This window comes from Eleginops maclovinus, chromosome 20 (assembly GCF_036324505.1).
Source record: "Eleginops maclovinus isolate JMC-PN-2008 ecotype Puerto Natales chromosome 20, JC_Emac_rtc_rv5, whole genome shotgun sequence".
In the NCBI taxonomy this organism is placed as follows: Eukaryota; Metazoa; Chordata; class Actinopteri; order Perciformes; family Eleginopidae; genus Eleginops; species Eleginops maclovinus.
Window position 1 is genome coordinate 10,974,953 of NC_086368.1, and position 26,376 is coordinate 11,001,328.

The window sequence follows — 26,376 nt, forward strand, 5'->3', positions numbered from 1 at the left end:
AAAGATTTAGAGTGGGAGTGCATGCTCAGTGACAGCAGAGTGCATGATTAAACTGGCAGATGTGGATGAAAAACATGCGCATGACAAGTCTCATTAAAATATATCAACAAGCACTAGAAGTTCCCTGCATGAAAACTGAGCTTTATCCCATCCAAATGCCAGAGGGTGTTACAGCCATTTAGGAAGGGCATGCAGGTTGGGATAGTTTCCAGTACAGGAGCATCTTTTTCTGTCATCAGATTGGCCAAGTGTCAATCAACAATGTGAAATCAATGTGGGAGCAGACATCTCTGATCTTTATATTGAGGATGTGAATAAGGGTGCTTAATATGTGGACATCTTTCAGAGAGGAGGGGCAGATGCCAACATTTATGAATTGTCTAACAGGTGAAACTGAATCAAGACTACACAACTGCAGGAAATAATTCCTAAGCCGTACATTTTTTGAAAATTTCAGGAAGCTCATCAACAGGCAGAAAGCAGGTTCTGCAGGAATTTCTGTCACTGGCAGACAGCTGTCCTGTTTACTGACACTCTGCAATCTTCTGGGTCGTAAGAGTGTCGCTCACACAAAGTAACAAGTGCTCAGAGGAAATGAACAGCATCATCTTTTTATTTCTTGATTAATTTATCTTCTTGGCAGGTACAACAGAAAATAATAAAACTGTAAGGGGGCAACATCCTGTTTCAGACATTCAAACCAGGAAAAATCTTCATCAGATGTTGGAGATGGTTCCCGGAGCTTTAGGTTTTTGATATGAATGTGTGGATACCAGCTGAGGTTTCTCCTCTGAATAATAAAAGATGAATACACACTCACATTGGGTGAACATTGAACAATGTTGATGTTCAGTTTCCCTGCTAAAAGATAGCATGAAAAAATCATGAGACAAAAGTAAACTTCTTGTCCTAGAATAACCCTTAGTGTCTGGTAGCAGCGGACTGTGCAGCCATCCGAGCAACAAACATGATTTCAAGGCAAAACATGTTTTACTGGACTGTAATATTCACACAGTCATGCATCACCAAGCCGCTTTTAATACAAGTGTGGCAGCTGGCAGCAGCAGATGTACAGTACAGTAGAGGACGAGAAGCCGTCCAGAATGTGCGGCCGCTGGCTGACTGACAATCTTGATAAAAAATTGTTTTGGCTGTGCAGGATATTTCTCATCCATTCTTTTGTCACTGAGCAGCAGAAACTGTAATTACATTTCAAGAGTATGGAGCTCAGAAACACCAATGTTGTTGCTCGCAGCTGTTTAACTGCAACAGATGAACGGTTGCAGTGGATAAGTAATAAATGTTTTAATGCCAGACTCCTGCCCCTAAACCCTTAATGCTGACTTAATTCCCAAAAATGTTGTGTGAAGCAAAACACAGATAAAATGTTGATAAGAGAAAAATTGAGAAAATCCCTAAGCCCAGAATGCTTAATCAGATTTTCTGAGAGCTACTTGTGATTCAAAAATGAACATTTGCACAGTATCTGGAGTTGACAAATACATTGCTTTCCCCCACGCTTACCTCGACCAAACGGACAAATAGAGGCTTTGAAGACTGAATTCGCTGATAAGAATAAAACCTCAGAAGAATAACAATTTCCAAAATGATATATACATTTTATTTATGCTTTGATAACTAAATAGACCAGCCTTTTACCTGGACGATGGAGACAGGATTATCAGGCAATATTGATTATGTTTTATATGACAGAAAAAACAACAACCGAAAAACCGTTGGATCAACACGATATTAATAATATGACAATATATCAAGAAGAATAGTACGTTGTCTTTTACATCACCTCAACATACTGGCGGTATTGTGCTTTGATAAGACTCTTGCAACAAGAACACGGATACAGAAACTTTTTAACAGCCCCACATTACTTGGATTTCAGCGATCAACTTGAAAAATAATTCACCTAACCTCATCCTGCAGTCGAGATAAGAGTTAATGAAGTTGAATGAAAACTCCTCGACTCAAAGGGCACGCGTGAAAATGAAATAACAGATGAGAAATTAAATTTGTTGCAGCTCATTCATTCAGTCAGCAGACACAGGCTAACTGGGCACACACACACACACACACACACACACACACACACACACACACACACACACACACACACACACACACACACACACACACACACACACACACACACACACACACACACATATATATGGGATGTATAATCTTCCTTATATCATTGAGGCAAACTTGGTACTAATATCATTTATATACATATATATATATATATATATATATATGTGTAAAAAAGAAAAATGATAGATGAAATGAAATACATGCATTGGACAAATACAAGCATGCATTTACATGATGAGACCTGAAATCATCACCAGTACTTTTTAAATGGTAGATAATGCACCTCTATCTCTACCACAAGCCCCCCGAAAACGTCCCTGCACACCCAACTACACCCATCGTGAACATAAATACATTCTCAACTACACAGAGTCCAGCTGATGTTTTTCGGAGCACTGCAACAGGTACATTATGTTGCTACATGTAAAGTGGATTAAGCAGGATGTGTCTCACTAGCAGGCCGGTGTTGTGTGAAACCATTGTGTGTTGCTGTGTTATATAAAGGCATGGGGGCTCTTTTTTATGATCTGCTGTCTATGGTAAGATAGCTGTACATGTTTATTTTTACATTTATTTTTTTTGTCTTTTGAAAGAGATAGAGAGGTCCGTGTTGGCAAGGTTCCTCCAAGAGCATCCTCTGCGGCAGTATTCCAGAGATACACAAGAGATAGAAGAGTGCTGCATGAAATGTTCTCCGGAAAATTGACAGATATTTTTAATTTTTGGGATATCCTCTCTGCTTGGCCTCGGGTGACAGTTATTTGTCGTGTTTGATTTGTCCGCTTTACCCCGTATCTATGTAAAAAGTGCCTCTGTTAGACTTTGTATCAGTTCCTCACACTCCCCCCGTGCTGGATAGTTCTTGTTGTATGGTTGGCTTTGGTTGCATAACACACACTTCCCCCGGGGTCTGCTCAGCAAGTGAAGTCTTCAAAGTTGGCTTGGCCCGGGTGATGAGGTAGCATGTTGCCAGGATATGTTGATGGTGTACGCAGGTTCTCGCAAGGAGCCTGGGAGAAAAATGAGCAGAGAGGGAAAGCAAAAAAATTGTAAGATAAAGGAGTGGAGGATTAAGACATTGAAGAGAAATGATCAGCAAGGGAGGAAGTATTGAGGGGAGGGGGAATCCTTACATTAAGAGTAAAACATAAGATAAAACACATATGAAAGAACCTTAAAATACTCAACCCCCAGATAACTGTGACATTAGAAACAAGTTGGGGCTGAGAGGGAATATATCGCTAAGAAAAAATGATGAGCATAATAAAGATGTAAGGCAGAAGGGACGGATCAGAAGATGAGCACATCTTTCCTTTTTTTCCTCTGCCTGATCTCAGACCTACAATTAAAGTGAACTTCATTAACACTTGGCAATAAGTGAGCTGTCACACCTTTCAAAGCTCTAATCCTGGCCTGTCCCTGCTGGTCATGTCCACCAGCTTTGATTAAATTCACACCACTTTCCACTATCAATTTTCTCCCCCTCTTCTCCCAATCACACTTTCACTCCCTTCCCTGTCTCTCCAGTCCCTAGTTTATTCCATCTCTTTCTCTTGACTCCTCCCCACCACCACCATGGCTGCCCTATCATCCTCCTTCACTCCAAGTGTGTCATTGTCAGATAACATTTAGTATGACACAGTAGAAGTACTTAGAAGCAGTCTACTGACATGGCGTTTCACATCATCCAGGCTCAGCACAGCTCCCCGGTCGTTGTTGTTGCGGCCTTTGTGTTTCTTCTTCACGCATCGGCACAACTTGTATTTGATCACCTGAAAATAGAACAGGACACCCGTTACTGACCTGTTCAAAAATATTTTTTTATAGTTCAAGCCCACACACTTTGGAGTTTGAAGGATCATGCAAAATGAAATTCAAGAGAGATTGATTTTATCCATCTATAAATATGTTTCCTCCTCCAAAGTGCACATGCTGCAGGTCATGCTTTTTGCTCTGTCCGACACACACACACACACACACAAATGGAGACAGACAGAAGAATCTTTCAGCACTGCTAGTAGAATTTATAATAGAGGAAGCAACACAGAGTTACTCTAATGAGAACGGACAGAGACAACCTAGCTAATCTAAAATATAATACATCCAAAATGTTAATGTATTCAGAGTTGCCTCTGCTAAGATGTGTGTGTGTGTGTGTGTGTGTGTGTGTGTGTGTGTGTGTGTGTGTGTGTGTGTGTGTGTGTGTGTGTGTGTGTGTGTGTGTGTGTGTGTGTGTGTGTGTGTGTGTGTGTGTGTGTGTGTGTGTGTGTGTGGGCTTGCAGGGTTGTGAGGGACAGAGCGTTTGTCACGCTCATTAAAACACGTCCTTGGTGAAATTGTGTGAAAAACTCCATTTTGTATGCAAGTAATACCATTAATACTGGAGCAGAACACATTTCCATAAACAATACATTCCACCGCCGGATGAGAGTGAGAGGCTCCGGTGATGATGGGAGGTGTTTTAAAGAGATATTTTACCTCATATAGATAGTCAAAGAGTTCGAGAATAGTGAGGATGCTAGCTCCAATGAAGAGACCCATCTGACCTCCGATATCACCTGGAGAGAGAAATAGGAAATTTCAATGAGAAGCATCATCTCTGTTTATTCACATGAAGCAGATTTTAAATGTGCTTTTAATATTTGTTTAGGTATGAAATGTGTCAGAAAACAGCTGTTTGAAAGAAAGAAATATTGAAAATACACACAACAGACACTAGATTAAAGAGACAGTGCTGTGTCATCTGGGACCTGAACACCTATTGTAAAATAACAAGCGCTTGCCTTACTGTCACTTTTCATAAAACACATCGGAAGAGTTGCATACTGCTTATTATCATTTCCTTACCCAGAAGGCCTGCCAATTCGTAGGCTTTCTTTTGTTCGATGGTTTCGTAGTTTAGTGCTTCAAAATAGATATCCAGGACCAGAATGTTATCACTGTAAACAGAGAGAAAAGCTCAGTCTTAGTTCACACATTTAAATGTCTCGGCCTTTGTTTCATACACTTTTCTTTATCAGAGTGTCCGCAGGCAGAGAACATTACTTGTGAGTCTGACACTTCCTGCAGATAACTGAGCAGATGCATTGAGTTCAGCAAATGACGTTGTATGGATTATTGAACGGACTGATAGGGCACAGGCCCAGGCCAACGACCGGTACTGGATTAGAAATGACCACAAAGAAAAATGGGCTTCAAAAAGAGACAATAACTGCAAGATGGTTCTAAACAACCACAAAGTGACACACAGCAACTACAAAGACTTAAAACGACAAGGAGTTGCAAAACAACAAAGAGACGCACAACGACTACAAAGACATGTCAAAGTATTTCAAAGACAGGCAAAATGACTACAAAGAGATGCAAAACTAATGCAAAGAGATGCAAAACTTCTACAAAAAGAAAAAAAGTAACAACAAAAAGACTACAACAAGGGGCTAAACCACAGTCAAAACACTAATACAAGTATGCTTTTGCAAGTCTGTTCCCAGCGGGCCTATTGTCTCATAATCCTCGTGTGCAAACAGCCTGCCGTCACGTCCCCCATGGTGGGTCTGGTCATTATGGAAAAGAATGGAAATGATGACAGCTGTTTGATTTCATGCTGTGTTAATATCTGAATTTCAGGAGTTCAGCAGAATGAAAAATAATTAGTTTACAGCCCAGGGCAAAGTAGACTATTATTTTGATTCCTGAATATCGTCTCCACTGCCAAATCATACTTCACACACAACTGGAGTTGAATCAAAATGTAACTTGACTTTGTAGTCCTTCGTTTTAAAAAAAATGTTTTATTACTTCAATTTAAGTTAAGACACGTGATGATCTGTCAGTTAAAGGAGCTCTAAGCCGAGGGCTACGTTGAAATGCAAATTACAGTTGATAATGTAGCTGGAGAAGTACTATTAGCAGATGGGCACACATCTGCTTGTTTCATGCTGGGAGATGTACTTTCGGCTCCTAGTTTGACTGCACATACGACTTTAAAAGCACATAAACATCTTTAGTAAACTCAACATAAAACGTAACTATCATCATACACGTAATATCCCGCCTAGGGATGTAATCTTGGCCACTCGTTCCCACTCTTTTTTTGACATACACCCACAGCTTCCTCAGATGAGCTAAAATCTTTTCAATTATATTTTTGTATCTGTTATTATCATAACAGAGGTGGAATGCCAGCTCAAAATGCGATACAGGCTTTATTAATGCTGCATTTCCAGCTTTGAAAACTAAAAGCACAACGTTACAAATGTGTTTTCATAAAATTATGTAAAACTTTATTTAACACTATTGATAATATAAAATCAACAGTGACACTGACAACTATTTATCCTTTGCTTTTAACATCAGCTAACTGTTACAACTGTTTATGTAAGAAAACAATTTCCACTGTTGATATACTACCTTTCACGTTAGCTAACAATTTTGACTGTTAATCCACAACGCTTATTTATTACTTTAAATGTTAGTAACTCTTTTAACTGTTCAAAAGTCAAAGTCAAAGTCCACTTTATTGTCAAAATTTCCACATGTGTTATACATACAGCAAATTGAAATACCGTTTCTGGCAGTCCCACGGTGCAAATATAAACAAGAACATATAACATAAAAAGATAAGAGCGTAGAAGAAAAAAAGGGGGAGTAAAAAGGGGTATTCAAAAAAAAAACGAAGTAATGTATACATATATTACACACAATCAACACAATTTGATAGTAGTGCAAGTAGGTCTTTAGTGCAAATAATACTTAGTGCAAAGTACATTTTCAGTAGCAGCGGTTCATCTATTACCTTACGAATTAGCTAACTCAGTCAAATGTTTTACATTTATTGTAACATTAGCTCACAATTTCAAATGTTTATCCATTACTTTTAACAGTATTTAACACATTTCACTGTATCCAATAAGTTCATTTATTTCTTTAGCTGTGAGTTAACTGTTTCTATTGTTCAATTTTTGTTCTATTTCAACTCTTTGTCCAATGTTAGCTAACCATTATAACTGTTTAAGCATTACTTCAGCTGGCAATCACACATTAGATACATTTGTGCCAAATTTTCTATTTCAACCAATACTTTAGTTGACTACATATACTGTTTATGTATTACTTTTAGCAAAATATGTCTTCTGCGTCGCTAACTATTTTAACTACATATTTCATCCCTTACTCTTCATGTAGATTTCTGTTTAGACTTACCTGCCTGTTTTCATGCTTGCAACACATAGTGTTCAGGTAATCTAATTCAATATTTGGAAATGTTACAAACTGAGTTTTCTATTTCATAATAACTTTTTTAACCAGTTGAGCTTTTCTATAATCTTTGCAGAAAAGGCCTGCTCCATGGCAGCTGCAGAAGTAGGGAATCACTGTTATACAGTTGGAGGGTTTTTGATTGCATTCTGTTGAAATTCCTGGGTGTGTTCTTCTGATTCGTAGGCCCACCTGAGTGAGTTGTCAGTCATCAGTTTGAGTGATGCTTTCTCGCATATACAGTATATACACTATAGGCCCTATATATGAAAATAAAAGAGAAAGACAGTGCAGAGAGAGGAAGTGTAGCAGTCATTCAATTCTGTCCATATGTGTGGCTGTTCTATCTTTCACTCAAAGTAGAGTTCTTGGATAAATATAACACTGCTGCTGCCGTCCAAGTAGTTATTTATTAAATAAAGTGTGTCTATATCAATATCTCTCTCCCCCTGCTTTAGTGGTTCCCAGTAGAACGACAGCCCACTGTCACAGACTTCAGTTTCACACCACTAAACACTGTGCAGCCCAGATGCCAGAACGCTTCCAGCTAATGCTCATCAGCATTGCTTGGAAATATTGCCAGTCAAAAGATGAACTGGAAGGACTCACATGTATCCAAAAGGGATTAAATAAAACTTTCAGCAGGGAAAAGTGAAAGGTTTTTGCCGCACTCCGACTACATATGGTGTAATTATCTTGTCCTCAACAGCTCCGCTGGGAATGATGGATACAAGATTCAACTATTATTTCACCCTCTTCCCATTCCGTTGAACTACTTTTGATCTTTTCATTACATTTGGCAAAGAAACAGTACATACTTGGCGGCCTAATCAAGTCAAGCTTATTCTTTTTCCTCACCTCAATGGAAAACAATCCACTTTTGAGAAAGTACATTGCAGTTGTTGTGCAGCCCTAGGCAAGCTGCTATAAGGAAAATGAACCTCCAAACACTGGAATTCGGTCTGAGATATGATGCTTGACCGACACCATGGTACACATCAGATTTTACTCCAATTTCATCATAATTAAGAATAAAAGCTACAATTGAGACTTGTCAGCACTGTGAAGCAGCGTTTCCCATAATACGAATGAGCCCCAACATCTAACCTTTTTATGCAACTTTTTTCCCCCTGGAATTTCCGAAAGCAACCAAACAATCCCAGTTCTGTATTACATGGTGAATCATGACAAATGACAACTCAAGTAGGCCTGTGGATATAGATAATGGCAAGATCACAATGTTAATTAGATGTATTTAATTTAAGTAGGGATTTGTATACAGTATATCGTAAAAAGGGAAATATATGCAAAATCAAATATGAACAGTTTAAGTTGATTTTAACTTTGTTCCCACATCACATGCTCCTAATAAAACTACATGTGATAATAAGACTTCAGTTACCTATTTTGTGAGTTTTTGTTTTGAATTAAATTGATTTCATACATTTAGACATTAAAATGTGTAAAGCAATAACATTATAATATCCCATGATCTCAATAATATTTGAGAAAAGTGATAATTATAATTTAATTCCGGAATTATTCATAAAAAAAGGATACTTAAACACCTAAAGCGCTCCTCCACTCAGTTTTTGTGTGTTTTGTGTATTGTCAGTTCTCTCGTTTGAGATTTGTGTGCAGAATGATGTGGTTTAGTATGCAACTGTAACTTCCCTTTGTTTCAAAAAGAAGAATTTTAGTGGATGTACATTAACGGTGTGCAATTCGTGCCTGAAGCATTACATCAAAAACTGTTTAGTGGTTGCAGTGCTCTCGCTCAATACAGGACCTTTTAAAGAAAAAAACGAGTCCATTAAGCACTTTGAAACAAAGACATGGGGAAAAAGGGTCCAGATTGATAAAAACAGTATCCTATTTAAGAAGTATGTCGTGAAAACCTCACACATCCACACCCACATAACCCGAGAATGGACTTAATAGTGAAGATTTCTTGTGCTCAACAGTAAAACTTTTCAGAGAAAATAATTTTGTATAAGTTTTGGTTTATCGGATAAGACAAAAGAATGTGACTTACGCTATGTACTGCTCTGTCTTGTTGAATTTCTTGGCGAGGTACTTGGCTGATGCTTTGCTGGGTATCTTGACAAAGGACATCTCTTTACCGAAGCGCGTCATGTTGCACGGCGTCTCGCACACACAATAGTCATTGTCTCTCTCGACAAGAAAGTCTGAAAAATAGATTATGCAGAAAGTTAGAGGTAGATAAAGGACAGATAAATGGAAAGAGAGAAGACACAGAGACGGGATAGATTCATCATCACCTAAGGATGAAAAACACAAAGCCAGCAGAGTGAAAGGTGTCCATTTCAAACGTTTGAAATAACACCGCTAGGCGTCACCCTAGAAACCCTTATATGAGAAATATAAAAGATACCAGACACGCGGCGATAGCCTGATGCAGGACACATGAAATGGTTTGATGAAAGAGTGAGAGATTTTGAGTCAATAAGAAAACAAGCTGCGTTCATGAAAGGCCTGAGAGATATCAGCTGATAAAGAGACAGGGGAGTGTGAAAAGGACCAGCTCAGCGCCAGGCCTGAGGTTTACTATTTGAGCTACCTTCAGGCTAAAGGAACACTATTATCCGTTATCAGCATGGATAAGGCGCTTTGAATAGTGGGCCATGAACATTGAACAGTGAATATGCACACTCACACTCTCACACACACGAAGCATGCTGGGATATCTCCTTACCCAAGGCAGGATCTGCACACTCCTTGTACTGCTCTGGGGTGCAGTACGGGGCATCTCCTAAGGACACACACATAATATTGTCAGTGTGAACAAAAGGGGAAGAAAGCGAAGAAGAAGGTTTTTTCCAAGAACCACAAAGATGACAAGATGTGGGCTGATAATTCATTTTGTCTCAGGGTTTCATTACCATCCTTATTATGCCTGGATATTCGTCCCAAATCTGATCCCATCTCGTAATTGATTTCATTAACGTTTGCACTTTCTGCCTTGTTACTACTTTCAGTCTGTATCACACTTGTCTCGGTCATCCTCTCCATCTTTCTCCCCAGTGGCAGTTGAGCCATCCCTCTCCCTCGACAAAGGAAAAAAGCTGTTTCCTAGACGTAGAGGAAATTATTTCCTTGCTACAATCATTCACTGTATTTTTAAACGTTAAGCTTTAAACTTGGGGAAAATCACTCTAATGACAGGGAGATAGCATAGATGGATAGGGGCAGAGGATTCTAGCTGGGGAGTTGTCTGTAGACTAACATTAATCAACTGCACAATCACTTTAAGATAGCAGCTAATCCTGATTATTGCCCAGACAGATTGTCTGGGTCCCCCCGGATGTGCAAACACAGAGGTGAAAGTGACCGTGATTGAATAGACACATTAACAGTTATTGGACAGGTGAGTGCAGGTTAACGGAGGCCAAATTACAATGTTTCGTCTGTGCCAAACTCCTTTACAATTTGCAATCTCAGATGCCACACTGTGATTATATTTAGCAGGTTGAGTACATATGCCAGCTGTAATCACTGCACAAATACGAAGGGAAACAGTTGAGTTTTCCAATCCAGTGGAGTGTGAAAGTATCTGATGTGTATGCAGTCACTGGCTAAAAGCTCTTTGTTCCATAAGAGTTTTGTCCCACCAAATTCAAATGAAAGCACTTCAAAACCACAATAGACATGTCAACATCTTGATCTTTCTAAGCTAATGTAGATAGCATTTGTATCCAGCAGTGACATGCCCCAGCGGTTCCTACCTGGCATGTGGACCATCCTGCAGTTGCAGTTCTCCACCAGGTATCGTGTCTCGCAGTCAATTCGGCAGGCTGTGATGCTGTAAGTGTTGAAGAAGTCTGAGTCCATCGCCGAGGCCTTGCAGTCCCCCCAAGGTGGAGGCAGGTACGTCAGCTGAGGGAGAAACAACATTACAGAACCAATTCAGCTATAGAGATTTTTGTCTGTTCAACAACATCTCCTGTGCCCTGTTAATGCAGTTATTTGACCATATTCTTTCCGTCAATATCTATATTTACCAGCCAGTATGCAGTTTTTGTATCAGGCGATGAAAAGGAATGCTTTTACTCCATGGTGGATACATGTGTATAATGAGGCTTATTGTGGGCGGTTCTCTCCTACGCTTCTCCTATTCCCAGTGTCTCTCTCTGCTTTATTGGTACTGCCCACTCTCCATGCAGGATCTGAATAGTATCATCTGCGTAGTAGGGCTCTGATGTTGAAGTTTAAACTCTCAACAGCTTTGCTGCAGGAATTTTTGAGCCATGTCTCATCTGTTTTGATCCACAAATTTACCCTTTACATAGACAGTCGACACATCTGTCACTCAAACACAAAGTGACGGTGAGCTTTTGACCGTTTCTCCTACATTGTCTTCTGTGAAACCTTTTAAGTGCCATGCACATTTTCGTCTGTTGAATTTTTTGTATACACTTCGAAAATATATGAAATAAATTTGACAGATATTTCCATTTTTAGTTTTTTTTCTAATAAACCATTTTTATTATGTTACCTTTTTAATTCTTACTCTGTATTGCACAGTTTCACTTAGCACAGTCTTAAGAGTATGCAGCCTTGCATTTGACTGCAATTACTGAATGAGCCAAGCTGTTCTCCTTCCCAATTCCTCACATGCGGACGATTGGTCACTGTATAAAGTATGAACAACAAAAAATGGGCTTTATAAAGTACAAAGAAATACCTGCTACTACAAAATATCCCCAATGATTGTCGCTTACTGTATACTTGAAGTTGCACCATACTATTCATGAAGAGGAAGTAAGGTGAAACCACTTAAACAGAGTGCTCTTTAAAACATACATACTGTATCATATGTAAATATAAGAATATTAATTTAGATGTAGCTGCTTTAAAGAAAGCTGCATTAATATATATTAAGGTTGCAAGCTATAAAAAGTCCCTGTGTGTTTCCTGCTCATCAGTGCATCACTGATTGCTCAAACAGCAATACATTTAAGGCCAATGTTATGATCAATCACATACACATACTTTACAGCACGCTCAATGAAACCTGGAGCTCTGACTAAAATCCAATCAGGAGACTACAATCATTGCTCTGCATATTTTCAAATCAAGGACGCTTCACAAAGTCAGACAGAATATAAAAACAATAAGAGCTGGGTAAAATAAGGTAATCAATAAGAGGTGCTTGTTTATTTAGTCATCTCATCACGTGGCCTTTACGTATGGGAGGAGATACTTTATGTGGCTGGGTAATTTCTTTTGCTCAGAGTTCAGATTGTTTTATTTCATTGCATCTTTAAAAGCCCTATTCAGTCCCCCTAATCCACCTCTTGGTAGAATTACCAATTTGTTAGATGTCTACAATTGTGGAAAAAAGCCACACTGGCGTAAGAGATTTCAGGATACGTTAGTGTCCTGTTAAACACCCATTGAAACGGAAATCATTTTGAAGATTGAGACTTAAATTCCACCTTCTTTAGCTGAGTGAGAGCCAGCAACACTCTACAGACAACAAGACAAGAGGATGTATAAGAAACATTTTGTTCTTTTTACTGTTTATGTTAAGCAGGGAGAAATTGCAGATTTATTTCTTTTGTGGGATCATGGTGAGTGACAGTTGGGCAAGCTGAAAAGCCCGCGACAGTTTTACACTACAGGACTGCTGAAGCAGGCAGTTGAATGAATTTGAGAAAACTGCATTAGATTAATGAAGAGTGAGCCTGCCAGCCAATGAAATAAATAAATCCACAGAGAGAGAGAGAGAGAGAGAGAGAGAGAGAGAGAGAGAGGGTGAGGGAATAAAATTGAAAGGGGGGATTGTATTAGAGGAATTGTAATGACTTTTGGAGAGGAGGAAAAGTAAAGGAGCTAGTGAGGAAGAGAGAAAAACAAAGAGGGACAGTTTCCTGCAGACGCGACATTGGCAGCATGCAAAATCCTGCTGCATCCCACCATCACTGGAACACACTCACTGGTAGTGTGGACGTGGAATGACTGAGATCACTACCAAATCCATCCCTATCCATCCTCCATTCATAATTCATGGTTCTGTAGCATATTAGGGGCAAGAGTGTATGATTTGTCAGGCTGTATGCCCGCAATCACACTCACAGAATTATTCACAGTTCAAGGGAAGAACCCGCATACACTTTGTTTCACTGAGCCAAACTCAGACTTCTACATGCTGACTGGAGAAAGTCTCTGTATCCTTGATAATGTTGAGACCCCAAATATGTAATTACTCAAGGTCTCCAAGGCACCAACAAACATGTACAATACCTTAAGTTGCAAAATGCCTGCTGTCAACACAGCCGTTTCAAACTAAAAAAGTAACAGATGACTGAAAAGCCATAATTATATTTAAACCTCAATTTTGGGAAAGCAGAAAATCAATTATCCTTCAGAAACAGCATAGTGCTGAGATTGCTTACCATGTGGGACACCTCATTTCAACTCCCAAGGCTCCAACAAAAGCCTTGAACAGGGACAGTGACAAATATATTTCTCTTCTGGGCACACTCCCTCATGATTGCAAGTATTCAGATTAAGGACACATGTTTTTGTTTAGTGGAGGAAGAAATAATCAGATCCTTTTTTTTTTTTTTACCGGAAAGTTACTCCCTTAAAACTCAAAGTGCTGCATTCAGAAAAGAAGTATCAACTAAATGTAATTATAGCTTTGAAAATAAAAGTTCTGCAGAAAAATTTCCCTTATGTCTGATTATCATATAAGACACTATTAGAATGTTAACACTAATGCAATTATGTCGATATTTTATACTGTTGCTGCTAAAGTGGAGTAGTTTTTCACCATAGACTGTATAAAATATGGATGTTAATGCGCTTATGGAGACACATACTGTAGCGGTAAAGACCAAAAAAGCTGTTTTGAGTGATTTGCCAGGTGTTTATATGTCTGTCTGTCTGTCTATGCTTCTGCCCTGATTTGGTGTTGCGGCTGGTGTGATCCCATTGCAAGATGATCTCCGGTTTGTAAGACACTGTAAACATGTCTGTTTCTGCTTAACTTTCTGCTTTGGGAATTAAATGTTAGGGTCTATGGGGATTGACACAGCGATTTATTTCACAGCACCAGAGGAAGTACTTGGTCTAACAAGTCCAATGGTGAGCAATCCTTTGGCCACCTCAGAAGGGTCACAACAAAGGCTAAGGGGTCAAGAGAGTTCTTCTTTTTATTGGACCTTTTTTATCTATATTTACATTATTTTAACTCCTTGTATCTCAGACAGTTATTTAAATTAACCCGGCTGAGACGATTAGAGAGGTAATACCATTGGGTCAAACTATTAAAGGTAATCTTAAATGACCATCCTCCCTACATTGAGTTATAGTGACATTTTAAATAGGTTGGCATGAAAAGATGCACTACAGAAGCTTGATGTTCTCCAACAGTCTGTTATCTGGTTTGCAGCAAAAGCTCCTTTTGAAAGTCACCACTGCAGTTTTTATTGCTCTGACAACCGGCCATCTGTCAAACGGGTCGTAATATTCATTGGTTCATGCTTATCTACGAAACCATCCATGGCCTGCTGCTCACCATGCTTTTTTTTAAATGTAAAATTATGAACTGAAAGTAACTCCTAACTAAATATGTCAGACATTGTAGCGGAGAAGAATGCACAATGTTTGCCTCTGAAATTAAGTGAAGAGTAACAAAGTAGCATAAAATGGTTTCTCAAGTTAATTACAAGTTTTCCATTCTCCATTAACCTACATTTATATGATCAGTTTAATTATCCAGTAAATGTTCAGAAACATTTATAATGGAGGAAGAAAGAAAATGAACCATGCAGTCGTATGGACCAGAAGGTTCTGTGTAGAGGAGATAGATGAAATCTCAGTGGCTCCAGCACAAGCCACCTTTTCAGATTCAGTCATTGAATTTAAAACGTATATATAAATGTCTTAGTGGGGATTAAAATACATTCAATGCATCACATTTGCCTTGGCATTTGTAAACCCAGAGAGAGGGTTTTCTGATAAGCTTGCTGAACAGATTGTGCTCACTGTTACATTTCCAATGATGGAGATACTGACTGGCCTGCGGATGTTGGAGTAAAGCTCTGAGTAAGAGGAGTCGGGGCAGACAGGGGCAGAGCCATCAGCCTCCGAGGCAGCAGAAAGATCCCCCAGATGGTTGAGTATAAAGGGGGTCGAGCAGGAGAGTGTGTGTGTGTGTGTGTGTGGGGGGGGGGGGTAATGGGACTCAGGCCAGAGCTTGATCAAGTGCGGCGGGGTCACCTGGGCTGTGCAGGATGTCTGCAGTTGAAAAGCCCACAAACACCCACCATGATCTCAGGATACGTCACTGATTATATGTTTGTTCACACTGGACGAGGTATTTCCATGACAATTTTCTCGTCAAATTCTAAGAATCCAAGTAACAGATTGCGACAGAAAAGCAATCGCATTGAAGCTGTCAGAACACAGAATGAATTTGACATTGACACGTTTTTTACTTATTGGAGAACTGACAGAAATGTCAGATGCTAAGTGTTGGGTGATGTGCAGAGTGACAACATGAGGTTCCTCTTTACCTCCAGCATAGCTAGACAGGCTTATCTTGAAACAAATAACTTACATGTGACAACGAACCAGAAATAAAACAGGAAACATGTTTGTATTAGTATGAGCCACACTGACTTATACACATCAAATTGAGGTTATTTTTTTTTTCTTCAGAAAAACTGGTGAAATTGGTCTTGCTTCCTCAATGACCTTCTACAAGTCAATACAAAAAAGGGTTAATTTCATGTTCTATGCCATTTCACTTGAACTCGTACAGTAGGCCTGGTTTAATTTAGTCAACAGTACGACCTATAGTGTTCACTGTAGGGAAATGATGAAGCGATGGATGCAAAAACATCACAGAAATAGAAGAAAAGTATATTTTTGTGAGAATTTTCCACTGTCTAGTTTTATAGAATATTCTCATTACCCGGAACCGAAACAGGGCAATCAATGCATGGTATGCACGTATATGAATGTAGATGGAAACTTGTATTTACCTTTGATCTAGTTGGTTTAGCATATAATAACCGTATATTTAAAAACAATTAACAGCACTCAAATTACCAATGTGTTAACAAGCTTTAGAACTCCCCTTTTATTTATACAATTGTTCAATTTGACTATTAACATAGACAAACAACTGCATTTAATGAAATAGCTTGTGGGCTAATTCACCATGATTCTTACGAGGTCTTAGGGGCAACTTCAGGCCGAAATAAAAATCACAAGGAGGCATGTGTTTCTGTCTGTGCTCTTATGCTCCTGTTTACTCTATTTAATGCATTCGACCTGCCAGAGACTGCAGATGAGAATTAGCCTCTAGGCTAAATCTGGCAAATTTACATTACGGATTCAAGTGCTCATGTTAATTAATGTGCATTTTCCCTTAATGAATGAATACAAAAAAGGAGCAGCTTTGCAAACACAAGTGAGATAACAGAGGTTCCCATAAAAATGAATTGGTTTTGGTTGACTCACATAACCAAACATAGCAAGGTTGAAGCTAGGCGCTACATGGTATTCAAGCAATACTTGTTGCTATAATTATTGTACATCTTTGTGTGCGTGTGTGTGTGTGTGTGTGGCTTTTCATGAGGTACTTGTTAGCACATGCAGACATTGTTTAAATAAAAGGCTATACAAATAAAGGTTATTTTTATTCAAACTGGGGAAGCTCCTTTTATATTTGCGTCCTTTTGACTGTGGAAACATTTATTTGATTTGCAAGCACAATATCTCTTTGAAGTGCTCAAAATAAATGTAAATATTCCTAAACAGATTCTCTCTGACAAAACGTGCTGAGAGATCCTTGTATAATAATCAGAATTTCATCTATGTTAGCTTTTAAGCACATACCCGTTGTTCCTGGCAGGACACAAACGTCTGAAAGCCCGGCGCCACTCCGAAGCCCAGCTGATCTATAAACGGTGGCTCGTCCTGTGTGTGGATCTGAACCTTGATCCCTGCTTCAAACGACGTCTCGTCTGTTGACAAGAAGAGGTGAGGACATTTACAACAGGGATGATGATTTGTATGCATACATTGGCCTGTGTGATCTACCCAGGAGCAGTTGCTACTTATAACACAGATAAAAGCTTCGCAGCGGGGGCATATGCTTCAGCCGGCTAGTGAAAAACAAGCGAGGAACCAAATAAAAAAAACACAGGAAATTATATGACATAATAACTTGTAATCTGAGTTCAGCTGGAAAGAACCACTCCTAGAGAGTAATTGCTTATTCATTAGTTACATCTGTGGACTTCCAGGGATGAAAAACACATTGTGGTTTTTCAGGAGTTAACAATAGCTGCAAAGAGGAGTGAAAGGACAAAGAAGATGGACCTCGTAAGTGGAACAGTTGATGACAGAATGTCCCCCACAGGACTTTTATTTACTGCAGGCTGAAACACGCAAGTGAATGGATAAATTAATAAATAAATGATGATGAGGATAAAAGGAGAATCAATACAGTCGACAGCCCCCTTTGCTCCGGCACTCTGCTGTATAGATTTTAAATGAAGCAGATGGGCCTCTTTGATACTGAGATAAGGGGAACATCACAATGACATAGTGAGCCTATACATGTGCAAACCCACTTCTATCACATTTGCAAAGACCTGGAACTGCTTATCATGGTGATGGCAGGCCGGATTGAACAGATTTATTTCCTTTGAGAGTTGGCTCAGGGATAAAGTAGGATGTCTGTTTCCTGCCGTCTTTCCTCCCGCGCTTGTCACTCGCCCTCGTCCTCTAAGTGCTAGGGCTTTCTCACCATTTTCAATTAAAGAGCTCAGCGATGCTGCGGTAACTCATCACACGACGAGCATAGACAAAGAGCGACAGACTTTAACAGTTACACATTGCTCTTCTGAGACCCGGCGCAAAGCCATCTTCTTCTTCTACTGCCAGCCAAGACTAACGATTGAGGCTTGGAGCAGCAAAATAAACATAAGCGGTGTCCAAGGCTCTGCCTCCAAAAATCGCATGCAATCTTTAAGTCATGGCCATCTGTCATCCTTGTAAAATTGAAACAAGGATATGCAGGCTTGGCCTTAGAATGTAATGGAAACTTGACCATAGTTGACGCTGTACAAGCATGTCACTGCCTGAGCTGACAACTACACAAAAAGCATTTTGTAGATAGTTATAACCCAGGGACATGCTGTTGCTATGGTTTTAACAAGAAAGCTAATCAGTTAAACACTACAGGGAAACTAATTATATATTTTACCAAACTACTGTACATAATCAGCCTACCTGCCCACTCTCCTTTTTCTGCATTTCTCTTTTTAGTCTCAACATGCTGAGCTCTCCTCGTACGTTTTGATCAGGACAGGGCCTCCGTGGTTGTTACGGTTGCATCACAGCATGAGGGGGTTGAAATGATTGCTCCCATCTGTGATGTTTATGTGACAAGTTTGAATGTTCTCCCATGTCTGCTAACGTTTCCTCTGATTGCTCCTTTTTAACCAGAGTCAAACAGGACATGTGCAGGAAAAACTCTAAATTGCCTGTGTGTGTGAAAGTGAGGTTCTACATGTGTTAGCCCAACCCTCATAGACTCACAAACTTTTTCTTGGATAGCATCCTCTAACACGTTGCATGCTGGAATATCCTTGAATGATATGAGTGTGTATAAAAACAATCATGTGTGGATAGGGTGTTTGTAGTCCTTAAACCATACTTACACTCATTTATTTGCATATCCTTTGATGAATATTTGTTTCCTCTGTGTGTTTAAGAGTGTCTGTACATGTAAAAACATCAGAAAATGAACAAATCCCTTACACACAAACCCAAACTCAACGATATAATAATGGATGGATTGTAAACCTTTAAGTTCCATATTTAGAAAACAAGGTAATCACTTTGCTAAATTATGCCTTCATTTCCACCGGTTTCTCCATGTGTGCATCACTGAGCACCTGTGGAGTCATTAAAGACATCACAATGATTTGTTAACAATATTTAATTACAGAAAGATCTGTAATAATTCACAGTTACGTTTTGGATGTTAATTGTTTTATCTGAGCCAGATATACTTTGTGTTAATCTGAATCATTTAAAAGTGAATTAAAGGCAAATTTGTAATCTATAAAATACATTAAAAAGGGGTGTTATATCACATTTCTATTTTGCATACTGCAAATTTATCCGACCAAAGGTTTCAATGACTCATCTGTCATTGCCTGTCCCAACATTTTATGTTTATCTGTACATTTCGATACGCCGCTTATGGAAGTGTCAAATAAAACCCTTTTTTTTTTGCGTACTTAGGAGATGTTAATTAAGATTGTACATTATGTTGTAACTGCATAAACAGCATCTGTTTGCCCAAAGTCTGGATGGCAAAGACTTAAACAAAGTTAGGCATTTGTCATCAATTGTCATCAGCACTTGCAATATGACAGTAATACACATAAAATAATACTTTCCTCCACAAAAAGTTTCTCTCTCTCAGACTTTCAGAGGGAAGTGTTTGGCATTATGTATGTTAGTAAAGTAGACTGGGCCTGTACATGATTATAATGTTAGATTCATTGTATGAAGTTGTGTGTGTACACATTTAATAAGTACACATTTTCATGCATAGATTCAAAGCACACATTCAGAGCTTGCATGCTTTGATAAATAGGCCCTAGGTGTTTGAAATGGAACATTATGCAATGCACGGCATCCAGCCAGATTAAACAAACAGGTGCTAAATGCTGTTTTAATACGACTAATCGATGGCCATTCTGCACCATTTTGGCATTAATGACAAAACCTGCAAACAATCCTCATGCCAAATAAGCCAGAAATAATCCTAAAGTTATGAGAAAATAATAAAAAATGACTGTAGTTACTGCATTGTTATATTTGAACCACAGTCTTTAATTATTTAATGATCTTACATAAAGAGCATTACATATTCATATCTTTAAATCATTTAGCTTTGGCATACATGCAGCCTTATGTTTGAACACTGTAGTCATAGCTTTCGGCTTCATCTTTAATGATCATGTTCAGAGTTTCTGTGACCATACTGAACTGTCTCTTTACATTCATTGCCCACTGCATATCAAATATTGATGCCAACACAAAGCAGCATATGCAGCTGCTTTAATAATCAAAGTTCTATGGTCTCTTGGAGCGGCACCGAGGAGACTCAACCGCCTTGATGAGGCCCGGCCCTGAAATGGAAGAGCCTGCACCCTCCATTGATTTTAAATCCGGCAGATTGTGCTGCTCTTATTTGATTTATGTGGACTTTGAGCCTAACTGACAAGTGATACAATTATATTACAATGAAATAAATTCTCAGATCAATATCCATCTATCTTTATACAGATTAGTCGATATCATCCCATGGACACAGTGGGTGCTTTTTAAATGATCAGTGCGTGTATTTTCCAGGGATCATCAATCAAATGTAACAAAATGTAGAGAAAATGTCATATTCCAGGTCTGAAGTATGCACGTCCACTAAAGTAAATGGATTTAGGGTTTCACAAAAACATCAAAAACACCAAGTCAGGCCTCTAGCTCATGGATTAGGCGGGAATCCCTGTGATAATTTTTCCCCCTGAGATTTTCCTAACGCTGAAAGCTACTCTGCTGTTTAATTGATTAAAAAAAGAGAATCTCTTTTTAAGTTTTCGCTTAAGGGCACACATAAACACCAATGTTGACATTTTAGCTGAGGTTTTTCCCTACTGGGAAGAGGATGTTTTATGTAATGTATCCTCCAGGTAAACTCACCAGTTTCTCCCCATACAGGCAAGTATTCATCCTGCTGGATATCCAACATCAGTTCCAGGCCGTTACCCATCCCACCCTTCATCGTCACCAGGAGGGGTCGTCCGTCTTGGCCTGAATTAAAGGTGTAGCACTTCCCATAGCGTGTGAATATCTGAAAGACACAAAGAGACAAATGCAGGGGTTTTAGTTATACATGGTCACAACACAATGACAGGGAACAAAAAAGCACTGCATCTCGTTTCTGACCCTGTGGAGATAAAGGTAGTGCAAACAAGGGGATTGTTTCAAAAGCAGCAGCAGCAAAGTACCTACAGGAAGCCTTTCTTGTTGACCTCAGAGGTCTTAGTGTTGAGGTGCTGTTGACAAAATGAGCCCTCACATATCTCAGTGCTGCATGATAAAGTATGTGCTTGAGTGGATATTTCATTACTTATTACAGAGAGGGACTCCTTCACACAAAACAACAATGGCTCTGGCATCAAATCAAACTTTGTGAATCAATATTTCTGATACAGATTTAAATATTTAAGGGAGTGTAATGATTTCTGAAATTCTGGAAAGGATTTTTAAAATAATAATAATATAATAACTTATATAGCGCCTTTCATGGTACCCAAGGTCGCTTTACAAATAGGGAGGAGAAAAGGGGAGTGGGGGATTAGGGATCAAAGGACTTAGTGCAGAGAAATATTTTGAGCTGCTTTTTGAACATGGGCAGTGATTGAGCGGACGTGGAGTGGTAGACTGTTCCAGAGTGTGGGAGCATTGGCAGAGAAGGCCCTGTCCCCAAAAGTTTGCAATCTGGTGCGGGGAGTGGCCAGCAGGTCCTTGTCAGAGGACCGCAGGGAACGTGACTGAGTGTAAGGGTGGAGAGATCTGTGAGGTATTGTGGTGAGAGTCCATGGAGAGATTTGTAGGTGAGCAGGAGGATCTTGTAGGTGATGCGTGACTTGACTGGCAACAAAGGGAGCTGTTTTTATCATGAGAGCTGAAACAAGAAGTCCATTTCAGTCAGTTTGCAGGAGATTAAACAGCAACAAGCACAACTTGTGCACCACAATCACTGGTTCCAGCTGCTTGCATGCAAGGATTTCCTGAGTTTCTTAAAATTAATATTATGGCTTTTTTGACAATCAGAGGATACGAAAAGTGGCCTCCATGGGCTCTGGGATTTCCAAAAGGGTAAGTTACTGCAATTTTGTTACATTTTGATGGTACTAAAGGGTTGATCAATGAATCAAAGTAATTTTAAAAATATTGATCTTTTTTTTTGTCCTATTTATAATCAAATCTAGGTCTTGGTCAAATGACATAAAAGCAGAACCAATCCTATTACATTCACAAGTGGACATTTAAGTGCAAAATTATTCAGCAACACAAAAATAATATTACAATAAAATATTCCCTTTAAAAAAAGCTAGAACCAGTGAGTTTGGGGATTTTTATTCCGTTTAATTGATACAATTTTTGAGCTCTTACAAAATAATCACCAAGTGTAACCATTTTCTCTCCCAACTGAATTGAAAGCATCAGCAGATCAAGTGAGCCCAACCAGCTCCAGTCCCTCTTTTATCTCCAATGTGACACATAACTGCAGATGCAACTAAAGAGTTCAGTGAACATGCTGCAGTCTCATGAAATCTGAACTATTTATGCCCTCGGATTACATGCCTGAAGGGTGTCCCTCTTATCATTGGATCAAGAATGAGCTGTACAGTAGCGCTGTAGAACTACTAGAGCCCAGCAGAAAACGTTGATCTATTGGCAAAGACATGATGCCAGTGAACTAATGGATGGTAATCAAATCATAGACATTAGGAAATTGAAAGCCATGGCCAGGATCCAAAATAAAAACGTCCGTCTACTTTGTTGTCAAGCCACATGATTGTGAGCCCTGTATCAAACCTCCTCGCTCACAATTAACTTATTATTAACCTTCAACGTTTTGACATTCATATGAGGAAATGGTAAAAGGAAGTGGGGGTGGGGTTTGTAGAGTACAATATGAGCAGAAAAGTAATAACTGATATACGTCTCCCTATATTTGTCCTCTACTATATGTCTAACTATTGTACATACAAGAGAGATAGGGCATCACGGCTAGATAGTGTTACAAATAACTTGATCTAAAAACAGCTAGCTTGCACAACAGGCTTTTCTTTAGCTTGGTCTGCCTGAAAAATGTTTCTTATATTTCTTGGGAATGCATTATGAGGTCCTTGGGAACCCATCAGTCGGTGTTTATTACATGGGTGACATATGAGTCAGACATTAGCACGTCATGAACAAATGACTCAAACGTCACAAACACCAGATGCACAGAGTTGAGAAATTGTCTCACAAAAGAAAAGTGAGCATAATGTGAATCCTGCTCAGTGAAGTGTGAATCACGATGGATTGCCTCCCAGGGTGCGTATGGGATCTTTTAAGACACAAAGTGCTGAAATGTAATAAAAGGCCTTCTGAACCCAATATAAGAGTGACCTTTCAAGTGCATAAGTGGCATAAGTGAGTCAAAAACAGTGAGTGCAGCGCCCGCCAATGTGCAGTGACTCCAGAGCAGGACACAAACATCAATAAAATGCCCCTGAATCCATTTCAGTCCTTGAGTCGCCTCTCGCCATAATCTCATCACTGTTTATCATTACTCTTTTGAAAATATAGGGCAGGGGGAATTTAATAATATCAAAACACAACCTGCACAAAACATCTGATGATAAGAATGGGAAGAACCTGCTGAAGAAGACGGTCTCTAACACTTTCTATGCATGGTTTTTTCCCATTAGACCCTGAAACACCCAAACAAGCCACATTTTACAAAAAAAACTAAAACCAGGCAATTTCTTTCCTTGGTTTTACCCGTTTACTGCTTACAATGACAGATTTTTTTACGAGACAAGTTTGACAATCAGAAAAAGAGGCTGAAAGCTGCTCACACTGAAAAGAGAAAAGCATTTGGCAGATATACATAAAGACAACAGCGATAAGATTGCTGGGGATTGTTTTGTAGAGTGCGCCCAAGTATGTACACACTTTTGTGCGACGGAATGACAGGCATGCCCACATGGGGATGTTCGGTTTACAGTATTTGTGTGTTGGTTGCCATCTGTGTGTACGTGTTGCTAACGTGGTAACTGACTAAGGGAAGTCTATAGACAGAGTTGCTGTGGTAACCAGCAGATAGTGCTGGCTGCATAGAGAGAAGAGCAGCAGCAGCAACGGTGGGTGCCGGTGGTGACCTTGGGGAGTCGGGATCTTCATTGTGCTCTGCAGCTCTGAGGCTTGCATTCTCTCTTGACATCCTTCATGTCTATCGATCGCACAGCCTGTCTATCTTCATTAACGGCGTTGCCGCTGTTTGTGCAGCATAAGCAATCCTAGAAAAATGTATCAAGAGATATTCTGGACTAACGAGAGGCAGAAACCCCATTTGAACAAAAAAAACCCCCCAAAAACTGTTAATTAATATTAATTATTTCATTATTGATAATTTAAATTATGGAAGCAATCAGCTGCATTGGAGGACTTAAACATTGTTGTTAATACATTTAAAACATAAAAACATTTAGAGTTAGGAGTGAGATTCGAGATTCAAAGGCTTTATTGTTACATGCAAAATAGCTATAGCTAAGGTTTCCCAGGCTTCCCCATTAATGCAACCTACAAGACAAAAAAGTAAAAATAAAGAAATAAAATAGTGCAATAATAAGGTGCACGAGACAAAATGGTGCAAGTTGCAGGAATAAGTAAAGTATATACATATAAAGGATATTGACTAAGATAAACCACAATGTTAAATGAAATACAACACAGTTGAATAAATACTGTATAGAGTAATAATATATAATTAAATAAATAAGCAGATATTGGTGAGGCCTAAGCAGATTTTCTGGTATTATATTGCTCAAACTGCCCATTGCCCTTAAACGGAAAACCACTGTATTGTATGAACTTGTAAACACAGGAATAAAATATTAAAACCGATCCCACCTATGAGGAAAAACACTGAGAGAGACATCATTCTCTCATTCATACTCTTGTTCTCACAGGGTGTAGAAATGCCATAGTGTCTCTCCACGATAAATAATTCACAGTCACACAGCTCAAGACTGTTGAGATGGCCCTCGGCCATCCTTCACATGACAATGTGACAAGGCTGCACAAGCTGTTCCTTAAAGTTGCCAGGGAACCACTTTCCCTCCTCTCCATTGATTTCAAGATCAGCACTGAGCACTGAGCACCAAGGTGCAATGTGTTATGACAGCTACAAAAACAGACACAAAAGAAAGATTGTCTGTGTGGTACTTGGCACTAAATCAACTTGGCTACACATAGGTTTCTCTCATTTTATCACTGAACTTTATGGTGTTAATTTACGGTCATCAAGTACAAGTAACAGGTAGATAATTAAGTGTGGTAATTTACTGTTCTGTTGCATTAACTACTTCATCTGTATGTGGAGGGAGTGTTCACATCTCAATGTAAAAACAAAGCAATAGATCTACCCAAAAATACACCAAAGATTCAGACTTCTAATCCAGCCCCAACAAAAACTGAACATTACTGAAGTCTCTCTAAAATACAATCTCGCCCAAAGGTCCATTAAGCCCTCTTTTTGTGGAGCTTGTATGCATAACTCAGAGTCATTCAGCAGATGAGAATCCAAAAAAAGCTGCTAAATGGACCTTTGGTTGAGATTGTTTTGTAAACTGCTGTTTCCAAGGTCAGGAATGAACTCTGGACCTCAAATTTTAGGGCATTTCATCATCATTTTCAGGCAAAGCAGGCAGCTGTTCAACTCTGATACACATACTTTCTGCTATGCACTCAAGTATACAAAAAACAAATAACCACTAACTGGTGAACGAAGCGAAAGATTTAGCAGGCTAAGAGCCAGATATAGAGGTTGAGGAGAGCAAAACTGAGCCAAAAGATGTTGGACTTTGGAAGTAAAAAAACAGTAATGTTTTACTGTCTGCTGGATGTGTAAATAGGCAAAATGTCAATGTTTACAATCTGTAATGTTGCACCCAAGTTGCCAAAACATGCCGGAAAACGCGTCCATTGGACTTGTGTACTTCAGCGACATAGTGATATCACTTACGGGCCCTCAAGTAACACTCGCATTCTCTAGTAGCTAGCGCTCCAACACCTTGTACATGATAGGCAAAGAGGTGGGGCATCTCTAAGCTGTTTCAGACATAAGGTGAAAAGAGGTGCTGCAGCACAGGCAGTATGAGAAAAAACATG

The 26,376-nt window shown here is 39.2% G+C and overlaps 1 protein-coding gene across 3 annotated transcripts in view; it reads right to left on the reverse strand.

Moving 5' to 3' along the window:
- Positions 1–591: 591 nt before the first annotated feature.
- asic1b (acid-sensing (proton-gated) ion channel 1b) overlaps positions 592–26,376 on the reverse strand; it is a 154,603-nt gene continuing 128,818 nt past the window's right edge. For all 3 annotated transcript variants that reach the window (XM_063911999.1, XM_063911997.1, XM_063911998.1), the window contains 9 exons: positions 21,127–21,277; positions 17,242–17,369; positions 11,112–11,262; positions 10,082–10,138; positions 9,401–9,554; positions 4,957–5,048; positions 4,588–4,667; positions 3,780–3,881; positions 592–3,119 (listed from right to left, as the gene is read on the reverse strand). In XM_063911999.1, the coding sequence (XP_063768069.1) occupies positions 3,024–3,119; positions 3,780–3,881; positions 4,588–4,667; positions 4,957–5,048; positions 9,401–9,554; positions 10,082–10,138; positions 11,112–11,262; positions 17,242–17,369; positions 21,127–21,277 (1,011 nt within the window). In that variant the 3' untranslated portion in view covers positions 592–3,023. The remainder of the gene's footprint in view (positions 3,120–3,779; positions 3,882–4,587; positions 4,668–4,956; positions 5,049–9,400; positions 9,555–10,081; positions 10,139–11,111; positions 11,263–17,241; positions 17,370–21,126; positions 21,278–26,376) is intronic.